Raw genomic sequence first — 23241 nt, forward strand, 5'->3', positions numbered from 1 at the left:
AAGTGATGTTTGAGGGGGTTTTTAGGTAGTTGTTTATGAGTTGTTTAGAGTATGTTTGGCACCTCATTCGAGTCCACCTGTGTAGGATCGGACCCGAGGGACCGAGGAGGCCAGTAGTGCTAGCAGTTGCCGAGTCAGTCAGCGTCTGCCTGGAGGTGAGTAGAACTAAACTTAATCTTTTATGTACAAAATTTAATGCCTAAAGCATGTTCATGCATCATGATTACATGTAATAGGATTGATTGCACTAGTTTCACGAATATGGTGCATTGCATTATTTGATGTTGATTCAGGAGGTTTGGACCAAGGCGACTTCAATAGCCCATATCTGTCATTGAGTCTTGGGTGAGTCCTTCGAGAGCCGGACAAGTACACGTAGGAAAGTCCTTGTGAGCTCTCTGTGGACTATGCACCCTGTCATGTATGTGAAAGTCCTGTGTGAGCTTCCTTGGGGGAGCCGGGCACCGACAGAGGGATTTTTGAGGTCATGTCCGATCCTTGAGAGTAAAGGATGCTAGCAAAAAGAACTCTCAGAAACAGGTCCGTGGGGAGTAGATATTTGCATGAACCCCGAGACGGACAAGATACAGTTATGTGATTTCTTTGTGTTATGACGCATTTCATGAGAGCATGTAATTAATGAACTGTTTTCTATGTTTCTACTCACTGGGCTTTTTAGCTCACCCCTCTCCCCTAACCCCAGTTTTGCAGGTCAGAGGTAGGCCAGGAAGACGTCAAGGGTAAAAGGCTTGTAATAGTATTAGATTAGTGTTTTAGTGTGGACATGTATTGTAATTGATATAATGTTTTGTAAGAGAATGTAATGTAAAGTTAAGTGGAGTTATGTTTATGGATTAGTACTGTGCTTGGCCCTAAGACTTGGTTAGTCCCTTTTTAATACATGATGTATGTTTTGGTTTAATGTGGAGTTGAGTTTGAACTAATCTTGTGGCATGTGTTGTGTACCACGCTATGGTTATGGATGAGGACCCTAGAGGAGGTCTTATGTTTGTGGTTTGATGCATGCACAGGTTAGGTTCTAGTTCTTTGGATGTAATCCCAGCTTGATGTATGTTATGTAGACCCAGCTAGAGTTTTGATGAGGACTCTAGTAGGGGGGTTCTTTTATGTTTTCAGTTATGTCGCATACAGGTCAGGCTCGGTTTGTACATCAGATGTTTCAGTTTTTATGTTAAAGTTTTGATCATGTATGGGATTTGACCAGGTGATAGGAGGTGTTTGGCTTGCTACGGGTCCCGGCGGCCTTAAGCCAATCTGGATCCTAGCGCCGGTGGCGGTCCGATTTTCGGGTCGTTACAGAGTGGTATCAGAGCTTTGGGCCTCGAGAGTACGGTGTGTTGCACATCGGAAAGAGGTTGGCTTAGAGGTCATAGAAGGGCAAGCACAGTAGGTAAAATCATGTCCACTAGGATAGGATGTAGAGTCCTGTCTTGTATGAATGATGATGTGGAATGCCATGATGTTATGCATGTGCATTAATGTTATGAATGATATGTTGTGTATGTATGCAGGTTCATGTGTTTTCATATGAACCGAATGATGCTAATGATTGTTTGATTGATTTCTTGTGTGTTGTTCTTCAGAGGAGCCAGAATGCGAGGTGCTCGTCGATCTGTGGAATCGACTGGAGTTCCATCTGAGAGGGAAGGTATGGACACCTTTCCCCCTACTCTGCCAAGAGCGCAGTCGTGGGGAGTCAGCAGATGGGGAACATCAAGGGACACTGGAAGGTCTTTTGATGTAAGCAGAGAAGGAAGGGCTCCGAGAAGGATGTCAGCTAGTATGAGGGAAGTAGAGTTGGAGGTTCAAAGAAGGGATGTCAGTTTGGGAATCAGGGTGCCAGAGGAAGGCATGGGAGATTCTCAGGAGGATGCTCAGACTCAGGATTCTAGGATCTCAGGTTCAGGAGGGATTGATCCCTCCACTTTGAGTACAGCCTCCACGAAGAGTAAGAAGTGGGGCAGAGGCCTCAGAAGGTCGAAGAAGAAGTTTTGGCAGAATCTGAAGGCTAGTTTGGGTTTTGGTGGTTCGAGCTCTGGCTCAGGCAGTTCAAGGTGCTTGAGGTGCGGAAGGCCGCACAAAGGATTCTGTCGGGTTGGGACGACAGCTTGTTTTAGGTGTGGACAGGAAGGACACATAGCACGTGAGTGTCCTACTGTGCCCCGGTTAGCACAGTCTCAGCCAGTAGCTTCAGCCGTGTTTCAGGTTAGTGGTCGAGGCAGAGGAAGAGGGTCAGCCCCTCATCCCTCAGATTCCCGTGGAGGAGGTCCGTCAGCTGCAGCTCGGATCTTCACCCAAGCTCAGCAGGAGGCAGACACATCGGACATGGTGGTGTCAGGTACGCTCACTTTTGAATGTTCTGATGTGTATGTTTTTGTGAACTCTGGAGTTTCTCTTTCTTTAGTTGCTCTAGGGGCCGTCGAGAGGTTGAGTTGATAGCTTCTGGGCTAGAATGTTCTCTTTGGGTTAGTGGACCCGAGTGTGATCCATCTGGGGCAGAGTCAGTCTGCCGGTCTAGTTCTGTGTTAGTTGAGGGTAGATGCCTTCCACCCGACTTTGAGGTCCTAGACTTGACTGTCTGGACGTCAGCTTAGGGTTGGACGGGATTTTTCTGCTCGTGGTGCTATCTTGGTCTGTAGAGACAAGGTAGTTAAGTTCAGAGGACAGGATGGGTCAGAGGTTTTCTTCTGAGGGAACACAGTAGAGATGCCTAGAGGTTTGATGTCAGCCTGTCAGGTTCGTAGGGTGCGTAGGAGGGGTTGTCAGAGGGTTCTAGCTCTTGTTGAGAGTTTTGCAGTCAGGTCGGGGAACCAGCCTCAGTGCCAGTTGTTAGAGAGAGTTCTTAGATGTCTTCCCAAGCTAGTTGTCAGGTTTACCACCTGTCAGGGAGTTAGAGTTTGGAGTAGGAGTGGTGTCTGGATCCAGAACCATTTCTTTCCTTCCCTACAGGATGGCGCCTGCGTAGAGAGAGGTAGTAGTCAGAGTAGAGGCGAGACTTGGTAGACAAGGGGTTTTATCCGACCTAGTACCTCACCTTGGATTGCTCCAGTGTGGTTGCGGGAAAAGAAGGATGAATCCTTGAGACTTTGTAACGACTGTAAGCAGTTAACCAAGGTCACTACCAAGGGCAGGTATTCCCATGCAGGATGAATGATCTATTGGGACAGCTAGTTGGAGCTGTTTGTTTTTCCAAGATAGATCTGAAATTCGGGTACTACCTGTGAGAGTTAGAGTTAGTTTTGGGGTAGCAGTGAGAAGAAGCCAGTTAGTAAACATGAAGGGAAAAGGAGCAAGGATCAGAGTAGCGCAGTGGGAGCGTGTCGAGCTTCAGGAGGAAGTTGGGTATTGCTAAGGTGGGTTTGGAGGACCCGGGAGTTTTTACTCCAGCAGTACCTGTGTCTCTCTTTTTGGAGAGAGGGTTTTAAGCTTTGCTTGCTTGTTTATGTATGATTGATGCCATGATTTGAGATGCCTGTTTGTTTGTGGAACATTCGGGGACGAATGTTCTTAAAGGGGGGAAGAATGTAATACCCGGCTAGAATCCGGCATCGGGATTCCTGCCTTCCGGCGGAATCTAGGGTGTTGGATCTCTCTAGAAGGGTAGAATGTGTTTTCTAAAAATATTTTCAAATGATTTTAAGGGTTTTTAATTGAAAGAAAAATGGAGTTTTGAAGAGAAAAGACCAAGGAGGCGTTTGCCAGGTTCGGCCGCCGAAAGTGAAGTTCGGCCGCCGAACATGGAAAGGCTTCGGGAGCGCCTTTGGCCTCCGAAAGTCTTGTTTGAACGAGCCAAGGTTCGGCCACCGAAAGTCAAGTTCGGCCGCCGAACATGCATGAGTTTAGAGGGCACGTTAGGCCGCCGAAGGTCTTCGACCAGGCCACCTATAAAAGCTCCTCAGATCGGAAATGGGCGAGTTTTCTCCCCATTCTCAAGCTCAGGTGAGTTTTTGTCCTCCTTTGGCCATTTTCATGTTTTTCTTCATCTCTTTCATGTTTTCATGAGCTCCATGGTTGTTTTGAAGAGTTTTGAAGCTTGAAAGGGAGTTTTGGGAGCTTGGAGCTTTTGGAGCTTGGATTCTCCACATCTCCGAGTTAAAGATCACGCAACCCTCGATCTTCAAGAGGTAAGTGTGGATCTATGCTTCCTTTTATGTTTTAATGAAGTTTTAAGTAAGTTTAATGGTGTTTTAATGGGTAGATATGCATGATAGGGTTGTGTGGGTTTTATGCCCAATATATGTTTATATGTGTTTATATGATGATATGTTGTTAGTTTATGCTCCTTTATGCATGTGGGAGTGAGTATGCATGATGGGGAGAGAGTATGTGAGGATTTGGGTTGTTTTGATGGTTTTGGCCTATGTGGGTCATAAACTGTCTATGTATGCTTTGATGTTGTTTTTGGAGTTTAATCAAGCTATTAAGCTCCTTTGTGCATAGCTAGAGGTTTATGCATGTTTTGGTAAGGTTGGGTGCTTATTTTGGGGTGTTGGAAGGTTTGGGAGGCTTAAATGCATGAGAAGCTGAGTTCTGCCCTTCTGGGAAGAACTTAGGTTCGGCCGCCGAAGGTGGTTTCGGCCGCCGAACCTGCCTTTGGATGCATGGATTGGCCGCCTAACCTTGCCCCCGAAAGCTGAGTTTTGGCTTGAAAGCAGACTTTCGGCCGCCGAAGGAAGGATTCGGCCGCCGAAAGTGCCTGACTTTCGTCTCTGGAGTGGGACTTTCGGCCGCCGAAGGTGCAGCCGAAAGTGCCCGAGTTTCGTCTCTGGAGGGAGGGTTCGGCCGCCGAAGGTGCCGCCGAAAGTGCCCTGTCCAGCCTTTTCAAGGTTGTTTTCTATGCATGTTTAAGTGATGTTTGAGGGGGTTTTTAGGTAGTTGTTTATGAGTTGTTTAGAGTATGTTTGGCACCTCATTCGAGTCCACCTGTGTAGGATCGGACCCGAGGGACCGAGGAGGCCAGTAGTGCTAGCAGTTGCCGAGTCAGTCAGCGTCTGCCAGGAGGTGAGTAGAACTAAACTTAATCTTTTATGTACAAAATTTAATGCCTAAAGCATGTTCATGCATCATAATTACATGTAATAGGATTGATTGCACTAGTTTCACGAATATGGCGCATTGCATTATTTGATGTTGATTCAGGAGGTTTGGACCAAGGCGACTTCAATAGCCCATATCTGTCATTGAGTCTTGGGTGAGTCCTTCGAGAGCCGGACAAGTACACGTAGGAAAGTCCTTGTGAGCTCTCTGTGGACTATGCACCCTGTCATGTATGTGAAAGTCCTGTGTGAGCTTCCTTGGGGGAGCCGGGCACCGACAGAGGGATTTTTGAGGTCATGTCCGATCCTTGAGAGTAAAGGATGCTAGCAAAAAGAACTCTCAGAAACAGGTCCGTGGGGAGTAGATATTTGCATGAACCCCGAGACGGACAAGATACAGTTATGTGATTTCTTTGTGTTATGACGCATTTCATGAGAGCATGTAATTAATGAACTGTTTTCTATGTTTCTACTCACTGGGCTTTTTAGCTCACCCCCAGGAAGACGTCAAGGGTAAAAGGCTTGTAATAGTATTAGATTAGTGTTTTAGTGTGGACATGTATTGTAATTGATATAATGTTTTGTAAGAGAATGTAATGTAAAGTTAAGTGGAGTTATGTTTATGGATTAGTACTGTGCTTGGCCCTAAGACTTGGTTAGTCCCTTTTTAATACATGATGTATGTTTTGGTTTAATGTGGAGTTGAGTTTGAACTAATCTTGTGGCATGTGTTGTGTACCACGCTATGGTTATGGATGAGGACCCTAGAGGAGGTCTTATGTTTGTGGTTTGATGCATGCACAGGTTAGGTTCTAGTTCTTTGGATGTAATCCCAGCTTGATGTATGTTATGTAGACCCAGCTATAGTTTTGATGAGGACTCTAGTAGGGGGGTTCTTTTATGTTTACAGTTATGTCGCATACAGGTCAGGCTCGGTTTGTACATCAGATGTTTCAGTTTTTATGTTAAAGTTTTGATCATGTATGGGATTTGACCAGGTGATAGGAGGTGTTTGGCTTGCTACGGGTCCCGGCGGCCTTAAGCCGATCTGGATCCTAGCGCCGGTGGCGGTCCGATTTTCGGGTCGTTACAGAGTGGTATCAGAGCTTTGGGCCTCGAGAGTACGGTGTGTTGCACATCGGAAAGAGGTTGGCTTAGAGGTCATAGAAGGGCAAGCACAGTAGGTAAAATCATGTCCACTAGGATAGGATGTAGAGTCCTGTCTTGTATGAATGATGATGTGGAATGCCATGATGTTATGCATGTGCATTAATGATATGAATGATATGTTGTGTATGTATGCAGGTTCATGTGTTTTCATATGAACCGAATGATGCTAATGATTGTTTGATTGATTTCTTGTGTGTTGTTCTTCAGAGGAGCCAGAATGCGAGGTGCTCGTCGATCTGTGGAATCGACTGGAGTTCCATCTGAGAGGGAAGGTATGGACACCTTTCCCCCTACTCTGCCAAGAGCGCAGTCGTGGGGAGTCAGCAGATGGGGAACATCAAGGGACACTGGAAGGTCTTTTGATGTAAGCAGAGAAGGAAGGGCTCCGAGAAGGATGTCAGCTAGTATGAGGGAAGTAGAGTTGGAGGTTCAGAGAAGGGATGTCAGTTTGGGAATCAGGGTGCCAGAGGAAGGCATGGGAGATTCTCAGGAGGATGCTCAGACTCAGGATTCTACCACTCTATTAGGAGTTATAGTGTAAGTGAATAATTGACGCGATTTGAATTATTCAAATCAAATTTAATATAATTTATTATCGATCTACAACAGTAGTCATCGAATCTTTAGGTTTCTGATGTTGCTGAGATTAGATTAATGATGGGGCTGGAATGAGACTATGCTGTGATTGGCCAAAACCTGCAAGGTAGAAAATGTGAGGTGGTGGTGGGTGCCTACGACAGTCACTCTGACGCTCAAGTCAGTATATCGTGACAAGTAGAGAGAAGGTAACAAATGGTTTAGAGCTTTTAGTGTTAAAGCCGTATCTTTGTCTCTATGATCATTCTCCTTTTATACTGTAAAAAGATTGTAAAAAGATGGAGATAAAGGTGGCGGGAACTATCTTGTGGCTTGGTCTGGCGAAAAGTGACTTGTGGCTTTGATTCGTGGGACCAATACCCGAATAGTCTGATGAAAACCGCCTCGTAATCTAGCTTGAGGAAGATTGTCTTTTGGCTTTGATTCGTGAGACCAACACCCGATTGGTCTGGCGATGATCTAACCTAGCGAAGAGTGCTTTGTGGCCTTGATTTGTGGGACTAACGCTTGAGTGGTCTGGCGAGAATCGCCTTGTGACCTAGTATGGCGAAGATTGTCATATGGTCTTGATTTGTGGGACCAACACCCGAGTATTAGAGTATACTGTATTTTTATCTCTGTGATCGTCCCTCTTTTAGATTGTAAAAAGATGAAAATAAATATAATATTTTCTGAAAATTTGGCGATGATGTGGCCGGCTGTTCGATAATAGATATTGCGGGCTAATGGATTGATGATCCGTGATTTAAATTAAAAAATTAATTGAATTAAATTAATTTAAAATTTTAATTTAATTTTTTATTTGATTTATTGAATTTATTTTTATTTTAAAATTTTTTATTATTTTAATTTAATTCAATTTTTAATCAAAATATTGATAAAATTAAATAATATATTATTATAATATACAAAAATTAGACTATAATCAAAACGATTAGTAAATATGAAAATAAAATATATTTCTCCGTAATTGTTGAACTTATTTGTTTACGTCATATATATCAAGTTATTGAAAAAATAAAAGAGTAATTGTTATTTAAAAAATTTATACGTTTTAGCTATCCGAATGTAGTTCCATGGATAAATGCACATCCGTCACATGGGAGAGTCACTTTTGAGTTTTCATACCCTCAATTGTTTTGAAAAGAAAAATTGCAGTTTAAGAAATTTAAGGACACATTTAATTACACATAATAAGGTTTGTGCAATCATTATCAAATACTAGAAATTCTATGATTAGTGAATGTTAAATAATCTCAATCTAGGAAGCTTGCCAAAATTAGTTAATATACAATTGTCATATTTTCTATTTCAAATTGTAATTTTTTTTATTTTTATTTATATCGTTATAAAAGACTAAATATGGTAACTTTCATAATTTTCACCAATTAATGTTTTTTTTTTCTTATCAAGAGTAAGGAGTAGGGGATTAGGGATGGCAGGCGGTCGGGTTTTTACGGGTACCCGATCCGCCCAAACCCTATTAGGACGGATTTGGGTTTTTATAAAACGGATTTGGGCGGATTCGGATTTGAAAAATTTTACCCGTCTCGGATTCGGGTAGGGTTCGGGATTAGGTGATCGGATACCCGTTACCCGAACCCGATTAACTATACTAACAAAACTAACCCTAATCCCTAATTTATTTTTTCATTTTACTCTTTCCTCTCTTAGTCTACGTCTCTCTCTCTCCCTCGCTTCCCTTCCCATAGTTCTCAGTCACGCCTCTCCTCCACTTCACTGACGATCGCCGGCAGCCCAGTCGTCACCGGCGACGTCTCCTTTCTCTCCCCAGTCGACGATAAATCTTCTCTCTCTCCCCGTCAGCAATATCTCCTTCTCTCTCTCCAGCGGCGACATCTCCGACTTCCCAGTTTAAGACAACTCTTCCCTCTGTCCGGTCGGCATCGGCGATATCTCCTTCTCTCTTCCTAGTCGGGTGAAATCTACTCTTTTCGATTTATGCTTCTCTCCCCCGCACTTCACTGACGCTAGAGACAATCCTTCTCTCCTCAATCGGCGACATCTGCTTTGACTAGAACTCTCTTCAGGTTTCAAGATTTTTATGTGTATGTTCTTAAAGAATTTTATAATTTATGAATTATTAATCTGATTATTTGGATATGTTAAAAAATCTAATTATTTGCTATTTGATTAATGTAATACTATTGATTTTTAAAATTTATGGACAATTAATCTAATTATTTGATTATAAATCATTATTTGTTGGGTTGCTGAGTTGCTGGTTCTTGTCATTGAACATTTCTCCTCCTACTGGGTTGTACAACTGTTAGATAGTTTATTTGGTTTTGTCATTAAATTGAATTAAAAAAATTATTTATTGAGTTGATGAGTTGCTGGTTTGTATCGGGTTTGGGTATTGTGCGGGTATTGTTAAACGGTTTAGGACGGGTTCGGAAAGTAAAATTAAAATATTAAACAGATTTGGGACGGGTTTAAAAATTGTATATATAATCGTGTTCGGGTTTGAATACTCTCAATTTTACGGGTACCCTACCCGTTTACATCCCTATAGGGGATGAGGGAATGAGGGAATTGAGAGTAGAACCCATGATTTGAGTTTATTTTTACTATATGCCTTGCCCCTAATTAAGCTGGATTGACTTTACCGATTAACGATTAAAATGGTGAAATTGAGAATTATAATTTAAAACGGATTGTATACGGTATAATATTTACATGAAATCCAAATCACTGCAAGCTCCCCTTGTTTTGTGAAGATTAATTATTATATTTTATTCTTCATTAACTCATTAAAAGGTTTTCGTACGTATACATGTATTTATCTTTTTATAAAAGAAATATTAGTTAACTTATTTTAAATTTATATTTATATTTAATGATTATGTAAAAATTTAAATAATTTTTATATATTTTTTTATATTAAAATGATTAATTTAAATTATTTTAATAATTTTCATTTAGACATATAAATCTCTAATATTCAGTTTTCTCATTCAAATATGAAAATATTATATTATTATCATAAAATTTATAATATTATTATTGCAATTTAAATTCTTGATGTAAATTATTTAATAAATATATTAATAATGTAAATTATTTAATAGTTATGAGGTAAAGCTATATATAACGATTAGCAATTCCATATATCACCATTGTGGAAATCTTTTCAAGTTGTGTAGATGTTATACTTCTTTCTTATTATATTTTGTGATACATTTTTTATGAGAGTAAACAGTATTCAATTCAAATTGAAATAATCGATTGAATCGATTAATTTCAAAAATTTAGTTTAATTTTATTTTTTAATTCAATTTAATTTTAATTATTTTAAAAAATAAATTATTTTAATTCGACTTAATTTTAATTAGAAAGAAAATACAATATTATGTCCTTTTCAATAAGACTTTTAATTTAAATTTTATTTTCCCACTCCTTAACACCCCATGCAATCATCATTCACCATACTTCACCTTTTCAATTTCCCATGCTCCAATCTTATCTCCTTTCTCCTTCTCCTCTCCTCCTTTCTCACTTTGAAAATCTAATATGCTAATATCGTCATTGAGCATTGAAGGATTTTGCTAGTTCACCATTGTCGCCCCCTATATTGATTCAACTCGTGTCGTTATCGTCTGTTACCGTGCTGTTGTCGTTCTACTTATTTTTATTGCGAATTAGTTATCATCTCATCTGTCTTATCTTTGCCGGTCTGAATTCACAGATTTACCATCGATATTATACTCATTAGCGGTGAATTACCTTTTCATTTCTATTTAAATCGATTGTGAATAAATAATAAGTTACCGTGGGTTTTGCAATTTTACTATTTGATTACATGTATGTAGATTTTGAGATTTTTCATTTTTGTAATTGATGTTGATTTTTTTTTTTTCTTTCATTTCTATTTAGATTATGAGTTTTACTGCAAATTGTATGGTTGTTTGTATTTTTTTTAAAAATCTTTATGCTAATTTGTTAATAAAAATAGATCTGAGCATTTCCTTAATTCTTACTTCATCATTGTAAATATCTAATGTTTATATACTTTTAAGAATTATTGTAATTAAAAATAATATAATAAAATAGAGTAAGCTAAAAATCTTTCTTTCATCCACGGTTAATGCTATAAATTTATTAATATATAATGAAAAAATAAATTCTTTAAAAATTTCATATTATTTACATAATAATTAAGATATAATTTATTTTTAAAAGGTGAAATAAATAAAATAAATATTTTTAAAAAAATAAGAATATATAATTAAATGATAAGAAAATTATAATTGAAGTCATGTGACTTAAGGCATACTCAATGGGAAAATTAATTTAAAAGCAACATATCCACTAAGTAATTTTTTTTTTCTTAAATTACTTTTAGTTTTGGTCACTTTGAAAGTGATTGTATAATAAGGTGGGTGGTGAACAAATGCATTAAAATCCTTAATTTATGAGTATTTTTTTTCAATGATTTAAGGTGAGTAAATTATTATTAGATTCGTGAACTTTAAAAAAATTTACTAATAATTCTTCATTTTAAGATAAACCAACCATCACATTTAGTAGTACATATCTGATTCACAAGTATTTTTTATGTGTAAAGTTAAGAATTTAAATTTTTTAATCGTTTTTATATTTAAAACTTTATCTGAATATAATTTTATTTAAATGTGAATTCTTTTATTAAACTTGCTTTCCTTGTAATATGAATAAAACTTTGAACCATCTCAATTTCAAGTGTTAATATTAAAATAATGATAATAATTAAAATTTGAAAACCCATTTTATTGTTTTAACCTTTTATTTAGTACTACCTTTTATCTAACGTGTGTCTTGCATATTTTCATACTTATTTTAATATTCTTGATTTATTTTATAAATAATAGAATTTTAATTTATATATAACTTATTTTTTATATAAAAATATAATAAAATTAGAATTTAAATGTATGAATAATAATTTTAAAATTTTTTAATTCTAAACAGTAAATTTATATTAATTTTTAACTAAAATTAATTTTATTGTAATAATTTTAAATTATTGTGAATAATTTTAATAATTTAATTATTTCATCTTTTTTAACTTATATATATATAATTTCATTAATTTTATTCTAATAGATAAAATAATTTAAATTAATTAGTATTACTTATTAGATTTAACTGGTAAAATTATTTAAATTTTAAATTATAATAGAGTTTTTGGTATAAGTAAAATTATTATTAAAATAATTTTAACTTTTATTTAATATTAATTGTAATAATATTAACAATACAAATGTAAATATTTGCATAAATTTTCATTATTTAATGTTATTGTTTGACAGAATTTTACAGAATGATTGTCGTTAAATTTTATTAATGATAATTTAATATGCAATAATTATATATATAATTATATATATATATATATATATATATATATATATATATATATATATATATATATATATATATATATATATATATATATATATATATAATTTTGTTAATTTTTATTCTAATAGATAAAATAATTTAAATTAATTAATATTATTTATTAGATTTAGATAATAAAATTATTTAAATTATAAATTATAATAGAGTTTTTAGTATAATTAAAATTATTATTAAAATAATTTTAACTTTTATTTAATATTAATTGTAATAATATTAACCATATAAATATAAGTTTAGGCATAAATTTTCAAACCAAGAAAAAAATAAATTTAAAAAAAATAATAATAAAATTAAAAATAGAAACAAATAATTAATTGAAAATTTTAATAATCAAATTAAGGTGTTTTCCAGTTGATCAAGAAAAAATAATTCATATTATTATTTGAAGAAAAAATAATTCATATTATTATTATTAATCCAATTAAATAATTACGAATTTAATTAGATTAATTAGCAACATGTTATTTTTCTAAGAAATTCAATGGACCCCTTGTATTCTCAAGAAAACAACAATGGAAGTAGTGTTTCTCGAATTTAAAAATTAATAGAAAATAAAAATAAAATAAAAAGAATTGAATCATATAACCTCACAACTTAAATAAAATCTTAATTGAAATTAACTTTCAACCGAAAATAATTGTTTAGTCTAGGGCATAATAGAACTGCAAAAGCTAAAGAAAAAAAAAAAGAAAAAGAAAAGAAGATAGAGAAGAAGAGAGAGGGGTGGCGTCAAGAGAGGAGAGAAGGGGAAGAAGGAGAAAATATGATATATAAATTTAATTCTAGAAACTTTTATACAGGAAAAAAAGATAAAATAAACTCTACTACTCTTATCTTATACCTATTTGTGTTTGATCCAACTTGAAACTTATCATATCCTTATAACAAAATTTACTGGCCCTTTCTCAAACTTTTCATCACCTTGGACTATAGGTTTGGTAAATATTGCAACCTTTCAGTCCAAAAATTCTTCAATTCAGTCTCTTTGCATTCCTTTACTCAACTTTCGCTCAAAAAATCTGTCTAAAATTAAATTTCAAATAAAATAAATATTTATATTAAAATTATAATAAAATTATGAAATTAAATAAAAAAAAATTGTGAGTTTTGAAATTCATCAAACTCTTCCATACTTCACATTTGCTTATCCTTAACATAAAAATTCAAATTAAAAAAAAACAATAAAACACATTACTGTCCTCGATCAATCTAAAATTTAATTATCTAAAATAAAAAATCAAATTGTTATACAATAAAATAATAGCAGAAATAGTTTATATATTATTAATTTTTTAACGATATAATATATTTTAAATTAAAATAAAGAATAATCTATTTAATTTAAAATTTTAAATATTAATAAATTTATATATCTTATTATTTTCCTAACTAATTCTTAAAACTAATTTAATAAATAAAAAAATTTCACCCTATAAAAATTAAAAAATTAGAGATGTTTAAGTAAAATATTTTTATTTCATTAATATTTTTAATATTCATTATTAAATTTAAATTCTTATTTAATTTATACTTTAAAAATATGAATTTATTATTTTAATAATCTTCTTAATATTTATCTAATATTTAAACATGTTATTTTAATAATTTTTATTTTAAAATTAATTTAATAATATTTAAATTAATTTAGATCTTTACTTTAAATTTTCTTAATAAGCTCTAAAATTAATTTAAAATAATAAAATTATAATCTAATATATATTTTTATTTAAAAAATTTAATCTTATTATATATCTTTTAAGATTTTTTTTAATTAACTTAAATTAATTTAAAAATATAATTATAATCTATTTTAAAAATTAAATTTTAAATAATAAAATTATCAACTGCTTAAATAATTAAATTAATTAATTTGTAAATGATTTAAAGGCTTAAGATATTATAGAAAATTTTATTATTCCCCACTTTCCACTTTTATATATAGTATAAATATAAATAAAGAAAAAAAGAACTAATTGGAGAAATGAAGCATTGATGAGCATTTGAGATGCACACTTCATTGATAGGGATAATGGATTGGTGATTGAAAAAGGAAAATGAGAAAGCATCACAAAAAGACTACCTTGAATGAGAAGAAGTATAGCAATCAAGGAAGTTGGTGAAATAGAATATGAGCATTGGCCTTATTCAAGCTCACCCATATGAACACTGGCCTATCCCCGTCTCTTCAGCTTTCTAGGAAACCAATTTGACAGTGAAAGAATCAGAAACCTTATGATTATTACGTACTAAAAAAATATATATATTTTTTTTTCAGTAAATGTTTACCTTCTCCTTAAATAGTGCTTGAATGGTGTTGTTAAGGCTGCCTTCCCACTCCCAATCACATATAATGTCTTCCCATTCTTCATCATATTTACGTTCTCCTGTTTGAACTCTCCACAGCTGCGGCGTGCTTACTTCATGAGCAAAAATCTTCATATTGGGGCATTCTACAATGATCACTTCTTCCATAAATGGGAAACTGAAGGTCAAATTCCTAGAACAGAAGCTAGAGAGGCTTGGTAGACGTTGAAGTTCCAAACATTTTAGTCGGCTGAAGCAAATCTCATTCTCTTCTTCTTCTTTATCTACTTTAGCCACTATGACTTCTTGTATCATTTCACATTCCTCTATCTTCATTTTTTCAAGTTGTTCAAGACTTCTCGCTGTTGAAGAAGACAACAGATTTACCAGACTTTGGCACTTTGATACCTCCAGTGTTGTTAGATTTTGGAAAGAAACAGAAGATGGTATTAACACTTGCAATCTGCCACATTCCATTACATTTAAAGTCTCCAGAGATTGGAAAACTGAGAGTAGTTTGGCGTCCCTGAGATGCTTGAGCCTTGGCAGTTTAGACAAACTTAGTTCTTTCAATTTCACAAGTGATTGAGGATGTATTTCCTCGCCAATAATCTCTTCACAGAAAATGATATCTTCAAAAGAAGCATCACTCAGAACAAGGTTTTCCAGAATGGGTAAACTTTCAAAGAACTGAGATGGCAAAAGTGTAGAGTCACTAGAAATACATGTCAACTCAATGCCTTTCAGTCCACACAAGAAATCAGCTTGAGATGTTTGAGAACACAGATTCTTTATGGTGTTACATTCCACTCTTAATTCTTCTAAACTTGGGATGACAACCTAATAAACCAAATAAACAGTAATTATAAATAAGGATATATGAGATCAAAACATTAAGAACATATGGTTCATCATAGAAATGGAATGTAAATGAAAACAAACATCTTAAAGATCCCAGTAATTGAGCTTTTTAAATTGAGCTTAAGTTCAAACTTCTGAATTAATTTAGATAAACCAACTAAATTGAAAATCTCCAGTAAGTACAGTGATGAAATTGAACAAGAAAGCATTCTCCTTATACAGAAAACTGACCTTCCCGCCAGAAGAGGCTGCAATTCTTTCTCCATTTCCCTCAGCAATCATGCTTAGATCATGTTCTTTGCAAAATTTAGAAGCTAATAGCTCCATGTTTGGACAGCCAACCATCTCAATTCTTTTCAAGGATGAGCATTTCAGAACATCGCTTGCAGAATAAAAACTTGACAAGTTAGGCAAACACTCTAGACTCATGGACTCCATTGATGGAAATATGGTATTATCCTTTGCTATTTCCTCTTCTGCTTCTTTTGTGATGATATGTTCCACCAAATTACATAATTTTACTTCCAAATGTTGGAGATTTACAAGACCCGAAGCCATGGACAGAGTAAATATATTAGTCAAGCTGCTACAATTCTCAACTTGCAACAATGTTAGGTTTTCAAAGCTCATAATTCCTTGAGGATCCTTGTTCCACACATGCACCAATCTAGGCAAATCAATTAACCTCAATTCTTCTAGAGACTCCAATAACCCAACATCACATTCATCAGCATTTAGCCCTTCTAATTCAAACAGCTCTTCTACTAAATCACATCTTTCTACAGCCAACTCATTTAAACAGGACAAGTGCATTAGTAGATTTGATGATATGGCATTTGAGAAAAATGCACACTTGTCCACCACCAATCTTTCCAAGTCCTCCAAGTTCTCGAATGGAAATTGGCCATGCCATTTTTCTTTCAGCATGGGAAAGTTGGAGAGTTGAACATCATGTATCCCTTTAAATCCAACCTACAAATCCAAAATATTGCATTATTGGAGAACAATAAACAAGCATCGATACATTTAACCAAACACATTAGCATGACTGAGTTTAATACAGGAGAAGAAAGAGTTGGTAAAAAATACGTACATATTTCATGTAAATCTGTTCAATGGTCGCATTGAGATCGCCTTCCCAATGAAATGTTCGATTGGATCTGAGGCCTGCGAATACACCATGTATCTTTGGTGCGCTCAGCTGGCGGACAGTGAAAGTCCTCAACTTGGGGCATCTGAAAACATCCACTCGTTCTAAAGATGGAAAATTGAAAGTGTAACTGCCCAAGCAGAAGCATGTGAGGTTCTGTAAATATTCAAGTTCTAATGTTTTCATTTTACTGAAAACAATCTCATCAGTTGATCCATCCTCTTCAACACCTCCTATTATTTCGGTCAACATATTGCAAGATCTTACAATCAATGTCTCAAGTTGTACCATACTTTTGGCTGCGGCTGATGTAAAAATATTTGCCAATGTGTTGCATTCATATACTTTGAGAGTTTTCAGATTTCCCAAAGACACACAGGATGGTGCCAAAACAATCAAATCTGCACAAGACTTTATCTTAAGAGTCTCAAGAGACTGAAGTAATGGGTCATGCAGTTGGCCATCTGGATTCCATATGTGCTTCAAATCAGGAAGATTTTTAAGCTTTAAATCTCTTATCTGTGGGATTATAGTGATATCTTCTTGGTCACCAACCAGTTCTTCAAATGGAAGTAGCTCGTTGAGAGAAGAATCAAGAACTTCAAATCTTTCGAGATTGGGGAATATTGGAAGTAAACTAAACAGAGGAACATGATATTTGTTTAGAAAGAAACTCAATTCAAGAACTTTTACTTTGGAAAAGAAGCCTGTTGGAAATTGAAATCCAAGTATGGTTATGGTAGACTTCTTGTCCAACGAAAACTTTTTCAAATTTGGAAACATCTGCACATCAGCAAATAAAAAATTTTCTAATTAGTAAAAGATTGTTAATGATAAATCTCCTAGATGCTTATAAAAATTCATAATATATTTAATTAATTAATACATTAATAAGAAAATAATTTTTATGTTATAATAAACATGTATTATTAAAGTTTAACGTGGAGCAAAATTAGATATAAAAACTATAAATATATTTATTAAAGTAAAAATATAATAAATATATTACAGATCTCACTATTTTTTTTCTTTTATCTTCAAATATTTTAAAAAAAATTACTTGATTTTCCTTTAACTATATTTGAAGTTTTATATTTATTTTTTTCTTATTTTATTATTTTTATTAATATAAATATTTTTATATTAGTATAAATAGTACCCTTATTTTTGTATAGAATTTTTGAAATGTATTTATAAGTTTATATGTTAGTAAATTTTAATTATTATTAACCGATAAACTTATCTAATGGGTATAAATTTAAAAGTTTATTGAAATAAATGAAGAATATAAAAATTTTATATTATAGCATTTTTTAGAATTATTATTTTTATTTATTTTTAAGTATTTTTTTTATTTACATTCTTAACATAATTTATTAACACGGTTGAACGTGCAATATTTATGTTTTTTTTATTAATTTAATAATCTCATTAATTAAATTTTTAAGTGAAAAAATAAAAAAAATCGGCATTTTAAATTTACGTAATATTAATTTATATATAAATGTAAATGAATTTGAATTTTAGATTTTATAAGTTACAGATAATCAATTATAAATGATTAATTGTTGATACATTTTAATAGTAAAAATAGAAATTGATTTTTTTTTTAATTTTAACAACCCACTTAATTAAGAATTTTTAAAGAGAATATATAGAAAAATACATCAACTTTTTAAATTTCTCTAATATAAAGTTAGTTTTGAGTAAATTAGAAAAATTAGAAAAATTTCTTTAATAGAAAAATTAAAAATTTGAATTTATGTGTGTATAATGAATTACTAGTGGAAATTTATGTGTGTATAATGAATTCGAATAATTAAAATAAAATTAATATATTTCTTTATTTAATTTTTATTAAGGAAGAAAAAATTTTATTTTAGTAATAAATATGGTAAATAAATTAAATTCTTAACATATGATTTTTTTTCTATATCTTTTAATGGAGAGTTTTGTAAAAATTATTGGAAAGAAAAATTAACATTATAAATACTTTTTAAATGTAAAAATTATTTAAAATAAAATAAGCTGACTTATAAATTAGTGTTTTTATACATTTTCAAATGTAATGTTTGAGAAAAGAATGAATAGAAAACTAACCTTACGAAGAAAAGGTGTATGAAGCTCATCAATTGTGTTCACTGGTGTCTGTGTGGCAAAGATATTCTTTAAGCTTGGACATTTATGTATGCTCATCTCCTCCAACAATGAACATTCCACATTACTCCATCCTGAACACAATCTGAAAAATCTAGGCAAACATTTAAGAACTACAGATTTCAATGAAGGCAATAATATCATCTTATCAGCTGCTCCCTCCTTTTCTATGATTCCTTCAATCATCTTACAATTGTATATTTCTATCTTTTCTAGTTGCATGAGGCACAATGCCATCGACCAGGTAAAAATATACTTCAAGCTGCTACAGTTTCCAACATGAAGCCACTTTAGGTTCTTGAATTCTAAAATTCCTCTGGGATCCTTGTTCCATAAATGTCTCAACATTGGAAGACTTGTTAATTGCAATTCACATAGTTGGGGAAGCAGCGCATCATGAGTAGATAGCCCTTCCAAATCAAATACTAGTTCTGCTGAATCACAGTCTTTCACCTCAAGCTCTTCCAACTTGTTTAAAAACACCAGTACATTGGATGGTATAGCTTTGTTATACATTGCACATTTATCCACCTCAAGCCTTTCTACATTGCGTAAGAGTCTCCCTTGCATCCCATCATGCCAGAGCTCAGGAAATTCAGATGCTTTAAAATATCGGTCAACTCTCTGATCCCACAAGACAAAGGGAAAAACAAATGAACTGACTTATCATAAACATATAACAGATATGCATGCAACAGATATCATGAAAATTAAGAAGAAAGCATAAGAATAAATATGCAAATACCATTTCTGCTAGTGTTGCATTAAGGTTTCCCTCCCAACGCTGTTGATATTCCAGGAGTATTCCTCGTAGTTTTGGTGTATTTAGAAGTCCAAAAGCGAAAATCTTCATCCGAGAGCATCCATTGACGGTAACATTTTCTAAAGTTGGAAAATTGAAGGTATTATTCCCGGAGCAAAAGCTGATGAGACCAGGCAGACCATCAAGTTCCAAACGTTTCAGTTTGTCGAAATTAATAATCTCATCCTCTGTATGATCATCTCCATCTCTGGTCACTATTTCTGTCATCATATCGCAACGTCGTACTGTCATTTCGGTGAGATGCACCATGGACTTGGCTGTAGACGCTGTTATCAAGTTTGCCAATCCTTCACAGTAAACCACGTCAAGAGTTGCTAGATTTTGGAAAGATGATGAGGATGGTGCTATGTTGATCAAACTACCACACCAAAATACAGTCAAAGTCTCGAGATACTGAAGAAGTGGTTTCAGTCCGGAGTCTGGGTCCCATATATGCTTTAAATTATAAAGGCCATCTAGCTTCAAATTTTTCACTCGTGCAAGTGTCCTGGCATGTTCTTCTTCTTCTCCGTCAAGTCCTTCACATGAGAACAACTCTTCTAACTCTTCTGAAGTATTATGACCTTGTACCAAAATTGTTTCCACAGAATATAATCTTTCAAGGAAACCAATTATAAAAGGGCGTGATTTGTTCTGTAAGTTGATCAAAGTAAGCATTTTGAGTTTAGAAAAGAATTGTCCTTGCTGTATCGCAATCAAGTCCTTGTGCTCTAAAGTCAATTCCTCCAAGTTGGGACTCATCTATGCACAACAAACAAGTACATTGTTAAACTAATTACAATAATGGTGAAATGTTCAAATACATGTGAACCATTATATTTTCCCAGAAAATAAACTTTACTGTTAACCTAATTAGTTATCAAGAAATATCTAATTCAAGTTTTCTTTAAATTTGAAATTTTCACTTTTAAAATCTAATTAGTTTGAAATTAAAGAGTTTAGGATTTAAATTAGAGAATAGGATTTAACTAATATTTAAAAAGATAAATACTAATTTAAAATTAATCAAAATTATTTTAAAGGTTTGGTATAATTTAAAAAAAAAAATTAAAAAGTTTAGATATAATATTAGAAATTTGAGCTATAATTGCATTAAACCTAAAATTTTAGCTTGGTTATTTAAAATTGAAAATTTTGTTACAATTATCATTAAACATAAAGTTTAGCTTTTGATATTCAATAGGCCCTTTGAATATATTGTCTTGTTTATTATTTTTTTTTTGTTTTTTTAAAAGAAAATTTTAATTTGAAATATTTAAAGAAATTTGAGAAAAAAAAATTTTCAACTAATATATTATGAAGTAAAAAGGAAAAGATCTTACCTTTTCCAAAAAAAGTAGGGGTTGTCTGCCTTCTTCGTGTATTTCTTGGGAACTGAATTTTATTATTTTGTGACAATTACGAATATATAAACTTGTCAATTTCTGACATTCAAAAATATGTGTTCCTGGATACCAACTCCTTAATTCTGATAGATCTATAAGTTGAAGGACTGTTAGTTGAGGAAATTTAAAATGATAATAAGGGGCTTGTTCCACATCTTCAGGCTTTGCTATAATATCCTCAACCCCACAGGTACTTATTGTAAGCTCTTCAAGCTGCAAAAAACTCTCGGCTATGGAGGCTGGAAACAGGTAGTTTAGAACATCGCAATATGAAACTGTAACTGATTTCAATTTTTGAAAACTGAAAACTTCTTGTGCATCCTTCCTCCATACATGCTTCAACGATCTCAGTCCAGCTATATCTAAACTTCTCAACTCAAATGCTTCATCAACATTGAACCCTTCAAGTTGATATATCTCTTGCAATGAAGCACAATTGCTCACACGCAACCCCTCCATTCTTCGGAATCTTTCCAAATCATTTGATGGAAAAACAGCCATCAATTTCTGGCAATCATTAACATCCAATGATTTCAGTTTAAAGAAGGAATTTGCCGCAAGTGGGCGGTGCCATATCTTTTTCAACTCATTTATGCGGAAGAGACTCAATCTCTCTAAGTTAGGAAAACCAACCTACAATGCCAAACATACTGATTTAGTAAATGAGAGAACTTCAATATAAGCATAAGTTAAATAAATATGAGACAAAAATGTAATCGTTCGAGGTGATGTGAAGTGGAGGCCTATCGAATTAAGGTCTTTTAGTTAACAGAGGTATTAGGCCTACTTATTAATGAATGCCATTTAACTATAAGATGTCCAAATATGTATGCATTTATGTATGTATAAAGAGAGAAGGATAAAATTAATCACCATTCCATTGAAGAGAGATTGAATTTCAGCATTCTGATTTTGATTCTGATTCATCTCTATGTTATCTTGTTTTTCCATCATGCCTGTATGAGGGACACCGGGGACCAAACACATCAATGCATCGCAACTCTCTATGTCCAAGTCTCTAAGAGATTGAAATTCAATTTGATATCCAATGCAGAATCTAATCAACTTTGGAAGAGCATGTAGACTCAGCCTGTCCAATTTAGGGAAGAGTATCTGATTCATCCTCTCATCTTCCTCTTTTATAAATTCCTCTATTAGTATTATCTCTTCCATGGAACTACAATCATAAATTTGAAGTGTTTTGAGCTGCAAGAGTCTTTTAACAATTGAAACTGTAAATAAATGCTTCAACTCGTTGCAATCTTTGACAAACAAGCTCTCTAATTTTGAAGAAGTTGCAGAAAGTTGGTCGTGCCATATCTTTTCACAACCAACTGAATATAATACAAGATCCTCCAAGTTGGGGAAAGAAACCTGCAGCAGATAACACCTTTGTTTGAAACACTACTTTTCTATCAAAATAAATAGAAATGCTTTACGGTTCAACAATGAATTCCCCAAAAATGTGAAAAGTCTTTAATATCCTTTCTTAGTTTCGGAGCCAATTAGTAAATTTTTTATAAATATGTAAGTATCAAATTTGAAAATTTCCTAACTTAATTTGTTATAATCCAATGATTAAAAATACAATTAAAAATATAAAGTAATTCTTAATATGTTCTCACTAAAATTATCAATATATGATTGATGTCTTTTCACAATAACCATAATTTAAAATATGATTCATTAAATTTTATCATTAAAAAAATTTATGAGATAACTTTAAAAATAAAATATAAAAATACATTAAATTAAATTATTAAAATGAAATGATAAATAATTCGTTTCAAATTAGAGCTGGGTTCTCTGTGGAGTTTAAACGGATCTACTATTTATTAATTTTGATCATTTAAAATTAAAATAGTAAAAATAACTTAAAAATTTTTAAAAATATAAAATTAAATATTAATTAAATAAAAATTAAAAATATCGATAGTCGATAATTACGGACAAAATTAGCATTCCTTCACATTGATATTTAGTTATATCTCACATCGAGAATTAAAAAAAAAAATCTCTTTTTATTTTATATCATCTTTATTGTGCTCAAAATTTAGCAATTTAGTAGGTCAACTATCACTAATTAAATTAAAATATTTATATATATATATATATATATATATATATATATATATATATATATATATATATATATATATATATATATATATATATATATATCTCATTTAAATATTTGTATTATATTATTATAATTATTTTTTTAAAAAATGGTCAATAAAAAAAATAAGAATCTCTCATATTTCCGTCAGCCTTTTTTTTTCTATTATTTTTAGAAAATCTGTCCAATCACCT

The 23241-nt window shown here is 33.0% G+C and overlaps 1 protein-coding gene across 5 annotated transcripts in view; it reads right to left on the reverse strand.

Annotated features, from left to right (window-relative positions):
• LOC110619224 overlaps window positions 1-23241 on the reverse strand; it is a 109848-nt gene that overhangs the window by 82182 nt on the left and 4425 nt on the right. The window contains exons 2-10 of one of the 5 annotated variants that reach the window (XR_006351267.1): window positions 21802-22302; window positions 20866-21561; window positions 19466-20284; window positions 18664-19344; window positions 16507-17346; window positions 15645-16385; window positions 14535-15392; window positions 14329-14441; window positions 12990-13267 (exon numbers count right to left, since the gene is read on the reverse strand). Coding sequence is in view for 2 of the 5 variants with exons in the window: in XM_021762522.2 (XP_021618214.1) it covers window positions 14400-14441; window positions 14535-15392; window positions 15645-16385; window positions 16507-17346; window positions 18664-19344; window positions 19466-20284; window positions 20866-21561; window positions 21802-22302 (5178 nt within the window). In the remaining 3 variants the exon portion in view is untranslated. Of the gene's footprint in view, window positions 1-12989; window positions 13272-14239; window positions 14442-14534; window positions 15393-15644; window positions 16386-16506; window positions 17347-18663; window positions 19345-19465; window positions 20285-20865; window positions 21562-21801; window positions 22303-23241 lie in introns of those variants that run through there. The other 4 variants (XR_006351266.1, XM_021762522.2, XM_043958453.1 and 1 more) reach the window with 4 other exon arrangements.

This window comes from Manihot esculenta, chromosome 7, assembly GCF_001659605.2.
Source record: "Manihot esculenta cultivar AM560-2 chromosome 7, M.esculenta_v8, whole genome shotgun sequence".
Classification (NCBI taxonomy): Eukaryota; Viridiplantae; Streptophyta; class Magnoliopsida; order Malpighiales; family Euphorbiaceae; genus Manihot; species Manihot esculenta.